General features: G+C 32.1%; 1 protein-coding gene across 4 annotated transcripts in view; it reads right to left on the bottom strand.

Moving 5' to 3' along the window:
• Positions 1-12709, bottom strand: part of LOC127716148 (uncharacterized) — a 551146-nt gene that overhangs the window by 359351 nt on the left and 179086 nt on the right. For 2 of the 4 annotated variants that reach the window (XM_052222265.1, XM_052222268.1), the window contains 2 exons: positions 10936-11034; positions 7966-9747 (listed from right to left, as the gene is read on the bottom strand). In XM_052222265.1, the coding sequence (XP_052078225.1) occupies positions 9098-9747; positions 10936-11034 (749 nt within the window). In that variant the 3' untranslated portion in view covers positions 7966-9097. Of the gene's footprint in view, positions 1-7965; positions 9748-10935; positions 11035-12709 lie in introns of those variants that run through there. The other 2 variants (XR_007988779.1, XM_052222269.1) reach the window with 2 other exon arrangements.

Here is a 12709-nt window from a genome sequence, read left to right as displayed (position 1 = left end):
AATGTCGATTTTACATATATCAATATGATACGGTACAATGTACAAAACGCTTGCGCAATTATATATTTAAATACGACTTTTGTTTAGTGTTAGCCTGTAGCCCCAATGTTAGGATGAGTTGAAGAGTAACACTTGTAGACATATTCGAATCTCTGTTTCGGCTTTCCCTTTTTTCCCTTTTCATTAGTTACAGACCTTCTAAAATTCAAACTGACCACACGCACGATACACGCACGCACGATACACGCACGGTGAATGCACGATACACGCACGGTGAATGCACGATACACGATACACGCACGATGAGCGATGAGCGTTACACGGAGGATTAACGAAAAATGAATGATGAATGATGAACGCACGATACACGCACGATGCACGATGAATGATGAACACACGATACACGCACGATACACGCACGGTGAATGATTCATTGACGAATGAACGATAAGCGAATAATACACGGTTCTCAAAGCCATTTTATTTGGAATTGCATTTAAAATTGATGTATGATAATGAAAATCTATAAGGGTATACAAATTTTAGATATCTCGCTTTCTGTGTTGATTGGTCGACAGTTTTACTAAACACTCCATGTATTAAATAAATTAATTGTAGTATAGTATTTCCAATATCAATGAGTGTTGTCAAATTATAAAACTCATCGATTTTATAATTCTACTTAATATAAATAATTTATAAATTGCTACGTTTTAAAGAGGGGCGATTCCAGCCATTTTTAAAAAGAGGGTTCTCAACCCAGAATAAAAGGGGTGGTTTTAACCATATGTCCCCATTCAACTGCATTGACCCCCCCCCCCCTTCTTTTTATCTGCCTAAATTTGTATCCTTAACTAATTAATTATCATATGTTTACGTTCCGAAATTTAGGAAATATTTGTATGTTTCGAATTTTAGTATGATGTCCATTATCACTGAACTAAAATTCATTTTTGTTTAGGGACCAGCTGAAAAACGCCTTCGGTGCGGGATTTTCTACCCATTGGTGGCCTTCGACTGTTTTCTGCCTATACTTCTAAACACTGCTAAGGACTTATAATATGCCACTAAGGACTAGAAAGGACGTGTTACTTGTACTCTGTTTTCATACTATGGTAGAGATAGATAGATTTTTATTACATAAATTCCAATTTTTAAAGAAAAAGAATCACCATTAAATGAGTAGTTGAACAATATTTGGAACGTGCCGGTTTTTCCTTGATATTGCCGAAAATCAGTGATCCGACTGACACAAGCGAACTTACATAACAAATGATTAAACAATCATAATCTCTTTTTTTTTAACTTAAGTTACAATGTTCCTTATATTATCAGAATCGTATGAGTTAATTTAGAGCAAAATATATAATTTGTCAGAAAAATCTGATTCGTACAAATTAATTAGAAATAGCTAAGAAAATGAAATTTACCAAATAATGAGAAAACTTAAACATTTGTAATACCAAATACTTCATAATATACTTCTGAAACGACTTTTCGTCCTGAATATGCATGAAATTTTTGCCACTGGACGTTTAAACAACCACTGAATAATCAATCAATCAAATTTTGCTCTCAGTAAAAATGAATTAAACAATATAAGCCACAATTGTATCCATCACTTGGTGTCTGTTGTTTGTTTGTACAGTAAACATACTGAATCTTTTTATATTCCTTTTACAATTTCAAGTATGTAATAAAATTCATACATATTTTCTAGGAGGTGAGATTCTCGGGGTTTTACCTGAAACTCTTTGGGAAATGCAAATTTTAATTCCAATTCCAATTCCAAACTGTAAAAGATATCCCAAGGTTTTTTAAAATGCATTTCTAATTTGATAAGGAGATTTGAGAAAAAAAAGATCTCAATGGTAGTTGAAATTATTCAGTGCAATCATGTTGTGTCCGCCGTTGTCTTTCATACATATCAATTGGTGTATCCATTGTTTGCTGTTCGTTATCTGTTGTTTATGGCAGTCAGGCCTCGCGATCGGTCTCCAAATTTAAGCCCCCACTTAGGTAAATTAATGATCATTTATAGGGGGGGGGGGGGGCTTTTTTCTCGGGACAAACATTATTTTCCTTCCTTAAAAACAACTTAACAATTTTCTATATTTTTCATTTAATCATAAACCGATGAATATTAAATGATTTTTAAAAAATTTAAAAAAATATTTTTATTCTAATATATCTAAATATATGGGTTATTTTCTTATCCAAATAATTATTTTTTTCATTTTTTTAAGGGAAAAGTGTTATCAGTTATGGCCCCCTCATTTTAGACATGACATTTTGCTTGAAACTGTATGAAGATTATTCGTTGCAACTTTTATGAAGAAATTACCGACTGTTTTTTAACTAGATAAATATACAACAAAAATACCGTTTTTTCTTCTTGTATCAATTTCTTTTCACAAAAATTAAATATTAACAAAGAATTGTTACACAAATGTAGAGCCCAATTTTGTAACGAAGATATTCCTAATCTCTTTACCGAAATCCGCATATCTTTATCTTTTGAAACAAAAAAGTTAAGGATGTCTGTTCAAAGGACAAATTGTCCAAGAAACCGAAATGTTATAAGTAAATGTCGAATAATTCAAACCCATTTGTCTTTTAAATTTAGCACATGAAGATATAATTTTTATTACATATACAAATTGATTTTGTAAAAATTAGCTTGTATATATGTGAACTTTTGTAAAAAAAAAAAATCACTGTGGTTCTAAAACTGTATCACATGCCCATAATTGTCCTAAAGCTAAATGTCATCGTCAGATTATGAGGGTCTGAATAGGGATTCATTATTTCTGTATTCTATCATTTTAGGCAATTTTTTCTAATCGTTATACCTTTTGTCGATCATTCTTTATTCCATATATTCTAGTACCTCATCATTTTCTTTTCTATATATTTGTCTGGTTATTTTTTGTATTCTTTATTTTTTGGTCAATAATTTTCTATTCTATAAACCCCCATCCACACCCTCATGTATAATGGAAGACGATAAACATTTTAGTATACATACCACCCGTTGTCACTTTCACCTGACATACAAACCACAAATTGTTATTTTTACCTGGACACGGGACTTATATAATTACGTAATAATAACGGATATAGTAAATTCAGTAGAATATAACCTGTATCAACGCATTGGCTTGTTAAATGAATATTGATCTGACAACTGTTTATCATATTTTTAGTTATTTTAAAATTGAGAATGGAAATGATGAATATGTCAAAGAGACAACAACCCAAAAAAGAGCAGATGACAGCCGAAGGCCACCATATTTGATAAGGTTTTAGTTTCTAATGAGACAGTAACCATCGTATTTTCAGAAAATCTTTAAACGGATAATGAGAGTTAAGCGACCTTGACTGGCTATACAGCCCAAGCACGGTCGGTCCCTAAAAGTTGCCGAATTTAAGAGCCTATATCAAGAGATAGGCTTTACCTAGCTTTAGGTGTTTAAAAAATATCCATTTAAGAACCAAATGTGCTTCTTTATATTTATACCAAAATTGAGTTCAAGGCAGTATTTTGTCGAAGAGAATAATTACACAAAGTGCAACATGCGAGAAGAGGTTTCATTTCCCTAATTTATTTTGTATTGAAGTGAGTAATCTTTTGAGATTACTTCACGGAAATATATTTTAAATGAAAAGGTGCAACTGGATGCATCCCTAAATAAACAAATTTAAATGTATATATATATATATATATATATATATATAATTTAAATTTGTTTGTTATATATATATATATAAAATGACGGATATTCGTCAATCAGACAGCAATCCAACATAAACACGAGTAAGTTACCTGACATCTAGAATAAGAGGTTTAAGCATACCCCGCGCTGGTCAACTTTCTGAGTTGTGGGTAAAATTCAATATACATGTAGGACTGTGAAACGGGAAATATACGAAAGATTTGTTTTTACGTACGATGAAGTGTCATTCCCTCAATACATATGGGTCCACCGTGATACTATTCTTATGATTATATAACGGTAAATGATGATCTCATTAGAGGAACAAATTAAGTAAAGATACATGTTGAAGCAAGAATAATTTCCACATGCAAAACATCAAATAGGACGATCTCTAAATTAGTACGCGGCAACTTTAACTATTACATTCATAGACATTAACACTAGTAAATGCTTTATATACTGACATTGAAACAAATATACTGCTCATAATAATTGCACATCTGTAGACTTTAATCTAGGTATCCCGCGTTATATAAACCATCGCAAACCATCGAACAGCTCATCGCACTTCACGCGTGGCCATCAAACTTTATGATCTCCATTGCGCCTCCGAGTCATACACACATATATATTCCGATTTTCTAGTAATGGTTTTTATTATTTTAATTCCCGTAGGTATTGCCAAAAGAAATAGGGTTTATTTAAGGGTTTACACATATTCATAGCTAAAATATTTTGATACTTATATCACGAACAGATATCTATGACAAACATTTCTTAAATTGTCAGTATATAAATTTAGATTTTTTTTTAAGAAACGTAGGTTTCAGCTACAGCAGACTAAATTGGCTTTTGATGGATTGAAGGCTTATGTAAAAATAAGAAAATGAGGTATAATTGCTAGTGAGTCAACTATTCAAGAAAGTTCAAATCAAGAGGAATGCTAGCAGTTATATCTATACGACCTTCAATAATGAAAAAATACGGGAACTGTAAAGTCGGTTATTAAAGGCCCCGCCACGACATGAAAAAAATATGAAACAATTCAATTGAGCAAACTAACGGCCTTCTTTATTTCAAAGCTACATGTATCTTGCCACAAAAAAAAGCCCAAATACATGTACATGTATATAACAGAATTGATGTTACGAAAACCACTGAACTACGTGCTTTTTAACTTTGGACAGACACATAAATACACAGAATGTTGTGAATGTGTATAGGCCCTTTATTGGTCATATAGCTCTACACTCCTATCCATTTTATACATTCTTTGGCTTTCAGATATTTAGCATTGAGCGTTCCTAGTGAAAGTAAATCCAGAAAAGCGTTCTAGATGCATGAGATTTATAAAGTGTTGTTTTGTGAGGGGATCAAAACGTAGGGATCGATGTTAATGTCTGTTTTATATGTGCAATAATATCGGCCTTCTAACTTTAGTGAAACTCTGCAGTTGTTCAGTGACGGATCCAGGGGGAGGGTTCAGGGGGTTGGAACCCCCCTTTTTTGGACGATCAATGCATTTGAATTGGGACATATAGTTGGAACCCCCCCCCCCCCCTTTTTGTCCTGGGTTGGGAACCCCTTTTTAAAATGGCTGGATCCGCCCCTGTTGTTTCATGTATTTGATATGCAAATTATCACAAAACTAAGAGGATAAGATGGATGAATTAATAGTTGATCGTTTAACGTCCAGTGGCATATATTATAGATTCATTATTAGGGGGAGTACAATAATTATGATATAATGATGAGCATTGGCAATCATACCACAACTTCTTTTTTATAAGAACGTACATGTGTAGATTTTCGTCTTTTACTGTAAACGACAGTGTCCCCGGGAGTCAAAGCCGAAATCAAACTTTTGTAAATTTCTGAAACATACATTTCATTATTTAACCCAATGTAAAGCAAAACAAAAAATACCGTTTTGAGCTATAAAACCAAGGCAACCCTTTATACTAGTCAAAAGTTGCTGGATCGTGATAGATGCATACGAAACTTCAATTAATTGTTTGTATTTTTCAATCTTTTATATCCGATAAAGATGAACACAAAATCTATCGGATAAAAACTACCGATTTTTCTATAAGATAAAATTTATCCTTATTGGAGTCAAATTTGTCATATGGATTCATAAAGGACAAAAAAATGTCCTCAGTAACGGAACAAAAAATACCCCCATGGTAAAATAATCCGTCATTCTTTAATACAAAGTACTATTGTGAATTATTTTTTCGGATATTAATCTTTTAGACATACATTAAAAACGGTGTCCTTGATATGCAACCATGAACACAATGAAAAGTGAATCTGTGAAAGTGTTCCATGTTTATTCCATTTAAATAAAGACTTGTTATGATAATACAATATATTTAACTATTTTATCAAAAAATTTAAATAAAAAAGAATATCTTAAACTCGTAAACACAATTTCAAGTTTAAAAAGTTCCTCAATTTAAAATCCTTCTTAAGGAATACGGGATATATTTGCGTGATCTTATACTTGTTTAATTAAAAAAATGCCTTCAAATACATATGTTTATTTGTATTCAATTTTCCACAAAACATATTTAGCTTATTTTAAATGAAAATAAAGAACGGAGAATACAAACACTGTTGAAGAGAAAATACATATTCGTGTTAAATTCGCCTCAGTTTAATTTGTTAATTCAAGTTTGACATCTAAAATCTTAATCCGCAATCCACATTTACCCGACAATCTTGTATATTGTATTTTCTCAATGGAACAACCTTACGTGCACGTGACCATCAGAAACGAAGACAAAAATTATATTTGTAATGGTATTTACCAAAACTTAAATGTTTGAATATTTAGTAGAATATGAATTTGCCAAAATAAGCGAAGAATTATAATCTTGCATTGTTCAACATTGGAGAAGTGACTCAAGTTGAACATTAATCATGTTAATACTGATTCAATATTTTATTATAGTCTCACCACATACAAACATAAAATGAGAATCACAGAAATAAACATAAAACATTAAAACATTTGCATTGTATGTACCAATCTTAAAAAGAATAATGAGAGACTTTTAAGACACAATATATTTACTCATTTACATTTAAAATTTACAGTGTCCACCTGTACTATATGAAAATAAAACATTTTTTCTTTGAGAACTAGGAAATAAAATGCCGTTTCTTTTCAATGAAATATTGTTGATGTTTTTGGCAACTATAGCAGCAACATTGCCGTTATTAAATAAAAATATAAATTTTTCGCTATCTGATAATTAAAGGTTAAAATGTTCATTAAAATGTTTAGCTTAATGTATCATAATTTGTCTTAAATCTACATATAATGGGCATTTTAAAATGACATGAAGTTCATCTTCAATAGTAGAGCTACAACACATGTCATCTCGTGGACTTCTTTTCTTTCATACTTTCCAGTTTCTATTTTTAGTGGAGCTACCCCACATCTAAATTTTGCAAAAACACTGTTGTTTTTAATTGGCGGAATTTTTTTTAACAAATAACAGTTGGCCAACAGTATATTTTTAAGCCCATTTCGCTCAGTTGAATAGAAATTCCAATTTTAACTGTTCTGTCGTAGAAATGTCACCATGTTATTGTTTGTACGTAGAACAAGTATCATTATATTAAAATGTGTCAGTCCCAGCCAAGATTCACTGAATAACCACGAAATGTTTACAGATGATAAATAAATTTTACACAAAAATTCATGAATCTATATGAACGTTATGTACGATGAAGTTAATTAAGTGTTCACAAGAAAGTAAGTATGAATGTAAATTTTATTTAAAAGCGGAACATATATATACACTTTAACCGTGAGATAAAATATAAGCTTTGATGAGTTCTATAACCGACTATCATATAAAAACCGCAATGAATGAACGTTACCCGATTAGAGATGAACGTTTGACAAATGCACGTTATCTGATGTACACAGTTCTACACGATTGACGAACGCACGATACACGCACGATACACGCACCATACACGATTAAGAATACACGATGCACGCACGTTACACGGAAAATACACGGAACGATGAATGATGAGCGCACGATTGGTACACGCACGATACACGCACGCAACACGCACGATACACGCACGATACACGCACGCAACACGCACGATACACGATGAACGCACGGAATAATGGTCAGTTTGAATTTTAGAAGGTTTGTACCATTGATATTTAAGCAATAAGAAAAGAGAAATATTTTTTTATTTGATTACTATCGACCATATCGGGTAATTCATAAGAAATTCAGAACATTGCCTTTTTGTATATTTTTGGAAATTTTATCTGTTTCAGTGCATAATATGACATATTCGGAAAATATCAAAGGGTAAATCGAGAAATGGATTTAATAAATATTTGTTTCCAATAACATTATTTTTACTGGAAAAATAGTTCGATTACGCTTTATGTTGGCAATACTGGACAAATTTCGGAATCACATTCCTTATAGTGGAAGTTCATACGATGTTGTATTAGTTGTTCATTTACTATAAAAAAAAATAGTCAAGTAGTGTAGAGAATTAAGTGGTTGTTTAAGCTCACAAATGATAGGGACTTATTAAAAAAGGAACTGTGTTAACACCTTTGATAAGTATTTAGTATGACGATAAACTTTCACTTCTGTACTCGTAGCGTGAACAACAAATTTATTAATTTTGTAAAAAAATGTTTACTTCCGTACTCCTAACAACAAAATTATTATATTTAGATTTACCTGTGTACGTTATTTTATTGAATGCCATTTTGTCCAATAATATGTCTTTTTGATTGAGTTAAGCCATTTCAATTGATATTTTATAGTGTGTCTTTCTATGTTGTAATATAACACTACTATTTCAGGTTAGGGTGAAGGTTGGCGCCTGTTAAAACGTTTAAACCCGCTGCATTTGTTTGCATCTGTCCTAAGTCAGGAACCTGTTTCAGTGATTGTCGTTTGTTGATGTGGTTCTTAAGTGTTTCTCGTTTCTCGTTTTTTATATAGATTAGACCGTTGGTTTTCCTGTTTGAATTGTTTTACACTAGTCATGTTGGGGCTATTTATAGCTTGCTGTTCGGTGTGAGCCAATGCTCCGTGTTGAATTCCGTACTTTGACCTATAATTGTGTACTTTTTACACATTGTGACTTGGAGGGATAGTTGTCTCATTGGCACTCATACCACATCTTCTTATTTCTATGTAATGAGGTAAAGTCATCATAACAATTGTTTAAGTCCCATTGGAATAGCGTTAGTACTATTAAAAGATATCTTTCGCCCTCCATGCTCATGGTATCTTTTCAACGAACTAAGTAAACGCTCAAACACTTACTTGTGGATATGAAGTGAACGGTATTCTTAACGAATGAAAATATTTGATTTAATAAGACGATCTACATTTCTTTGAAGGACACGGAGTTATATTAAATTTTGTTATGTCTGATTCGCTTTGGTTATATTTTTGTATGTTCATCTTATTGTTAAGATTGTGTATAATTTTTGCTTGTCGTTTCTGAAAACCTCCGTTCTGACTATATCCATTTTTCCCACAACGACCAATATCAACCAGTTCTAAGTAAGGAACAGCTATACATCTGGTATATTCATGTGATTGTTCAACAGGCTGATGACTAATAGCTTGGTATGGATGAATATAACTACTGCTTTCATTCTTAATGGCCGGATCTGATGTTGATGTATCTGAATGGCTAATTTTAATGCTTGAAATCGGATCTAAATAGCCGTCACTGTGAGTAGAAACAGTAAAAGAATAACTATTACTGGATTCACTACGGGTTTTGGCGATCGAAGCTAATTGTAACATATCATCTTCATCTATGAAATCATATAATCCTTGCAGATTATGGTCATGTATATCTATATTTTCCTTATTTTGTTCACGTACACAAATATCAACATTTTTGCTCTGTTTAAGCTTTTTGCTGCAAAAACAATAGACACAAACTACAATGCATATAGTAAATCCTGCACCACACAAAGAATAGATAAGAATTTCTCTTTCCAGCAGCCCTGAAATAACATTCAAAAATGTGGATTCAGTTATTTTTGTTAATTGACATAAATAAAAAGTCTTTTGATGTCAAAGTATAGTATATGATAAAATCTATCTCCTGAAACATATGAAATGCTAATGATATAAAATTCTTCAATTTTACAAAAGTGTATTTTTCGAATTGGATAAAATTATTCGGACATTAAAGAATTGAAATGTGAATTCTGATATCAGTATGACGTCAAAAACATTGAAATCGCGATAAAATTGCAGATCGTCCCCATCTATTTTCTAGTAGTTTCTTTTCAAAATTTATCAAAGGATATTTTTTAGAAAAGTATTATAAATCATGTCAAAACCAAAACACTGACTTCTGATCTAATGATACCCAAGGGGACTTACAGTCCACTACCGGTAGTGCTAGAAAATACATGTAACAACTCATAATTTGGTGTGTCCGATGCACTTTCTGGGTTTTACTTCATCAGGAACGCTCATCCAAATATGTGTGAGAAGATATGTGACCAAAAGCCACCTAAAGATACTACCTTCATAAGGAACGATCAAACCCAAACATCTTAAAACCATGATGTATAAGAACCGAAAAAGATAAAGACCGTTAATACCAAAAGGAACTTTAAATAATAGCCAAACCAATCTAAGGTCAACTTTGCCTGAGGGAGTTGAAACCTTAGTTTCATAATAATTGTTAACTTTATAAACTGACAATTTAAGAAACGTTTGAAAATGAAAAACAACACTTTATAAATTGCATGTATCCAAAGCGCTTCTCTGGAACGCTCAAAGCCGAATATTTGAAAGCCAAGGAGGAGAAGGATGTTGAAGAACCAAAACAGTTGAAAAAGAGAGGCAAAAGATACCAAAGGGACATTCAAACTCATAAGTCGAAAATAAACTGACAACGCCATGGCTAAAAAAGAAAACGATCAACAGACAAACAATGGTACACAAAACACAACAAAAAAACTAAAGTCAGAACAACACGAACCCCACCAAAAAATGGGGGTGATCTCAGGTGCTCCGAAAGGGTAAGCAGATCCTGCTCCACTGGAAAAGCTATATGACCAAAAAGGACCTAAAAATAATAGAAAAATCAATTTAAGGTCAACTTTGCAATTGTTCACTTTTTTCTCGTTATAAACTGACAAGAATGATATCTGCAGAGAACATTATATAAGACTCACCTTCATTACTGTTTTTAACAGTTCCTATGGTCCGCTTTTCACTGTTCTGAGATGTAGTCGATTTAAGTTCTGATGTTTTTATGAACGAGTAGGTTGAGGCTAAATCATTCACAAATTACAAAATAAAACAAATGTAAAGCACAGGATGTATACAATTTAAGATATATGAGCAAGAGACAAATTTATATATAAATGGCAACTTAATTAGAAGACGACACTTAGCTGAATTGAGACTATAAAGATCGAAATCTCGACTTAGTATGTAATGAAACGTCAATTATTTGATTCATACATTTATCTCTCAAAATTATGCTCTTATTCAATCAGGATCGGAATTCTTACAATATTACATCAGAATTCCTTTTTTTTTTAAAAACAAATTATTCCTAAGAAGTTATATTTGTTTCATGACAATATTTGTTTGGTTCTTATCTTTCGTTTCCCAATTCATATTTTCTCTAGTCACTATTTTATATATAGCTTCATTGAAGACCCATTGGTGGCCTTCGGCTGTTGTCTGCTCTTTGGTCGGGTTGTTGTCTCTTTGACATATTCCCCATTTCCATTCTCAATTTTATCATTGGATATTCTGTAGTCTGTTTAGTTATCAAAACCATTAAACACTCGAGAAGACTTTGAGATGTACGTTGATGTCCCTTGTTAGAGCTTATTAAGATTTCTAGATGTTCATTGTCAATGTGCATGTTTAATAATATAAATATAGTATAGTAATCACTTGCAGAACAGCTCTGCACTTGATATTGATTAAATTCTGGATTTTACTTGACGACATATATTTAATGCGATTGTCATTGGCTTTCTACACCTTCTTCTACATCCAGTGCATACAAATGAAGGACGTGGCCTTCAAAAATGGAATTAAAATTAATATGTAACAATTTCACCTCCCCAGTCTTGAAGACATTTTTAATTCTTATTGCATTTAAAAATGTATAAAAGTTTTGAATACTCACATGAAAAAATAGTTTAAAACTATGGACTACTTATCCTTATGAGCAAAATCATTTGATGATATAATAACTAAAAACGTTTAATTTATCGATGCAAATTAAGCCAGTCATTGGTTAAACCCAGCTATTTCTCTTGACCACGTTTTTGTGGAGCAATGCAAGAACGGGGAAAATATCGGAATTTCCAAAATCGTTATAATTCAATGGAAAACGATTATAACAGGAACTGTTTTCATATTGTTTTAGACATATCTTTTATATTTTACACAACATAAATTCAAATTGTACATGTAGTATAAAATGTTTGTCCATTTATTGAGAAAAAAAAAATGCAAACCTAACAAGCGACTTGCGTACTTTATGATAAGCCTGGTATCTTTCATTTTAATTGCTTACTTTACTATTTTGTTTAGCCAACACCGCGCCGATACCTTTGCTAGTGGACATCTTCCCCATGGGTATCCCCTGTCCAGTAGTCAGCAATTCAAAACTGACATGCAAAATTATAAAAGCGATCATTTCATGTAAATTTACTGTTTAAAAAATGTTATAATTATTCGTTACACAGAACTTTATGTTTCAGTGCTATTCAAAATCGATTTTGTCTCCTTTTTTTTTATAAGAGCGCCACCAATGAAAAGTCTCTGGTTAACTTAATTATCAGACTGCTATCTTTCATGACTTCGTACGGTCATAACTTCGATACATAGTGGACGTTTAGTCCCAGACGGTATCAACAGCCCAGTCAACAATAATCCAAGTTCGGTCATGAAATATCAATCAAAGAAACGACTGTTCAAATT

The sequence above is a fragment of the Mytilus californianus genome, unplaced genomic scaffold (assembly GCF_021869535.1).
Source record: "Mytilus californianus isolate M0D057914Y unplaced genomic scaffold, xbMytCali1.0.p SCAF_9, whole genome shotgun sequence".
Taxonomy (NCBI): Eukaryota; Metazoa; Mollusca; class Bivalvia; order Mytilida; family Mytilidae; genus Mytilus; species Mytilus californianus.
The sequence above is the reverse complement of the archived record's forward strand: the minus strand, read 5'-3'. Positions and strand labels throughout refer to the sequence as shown.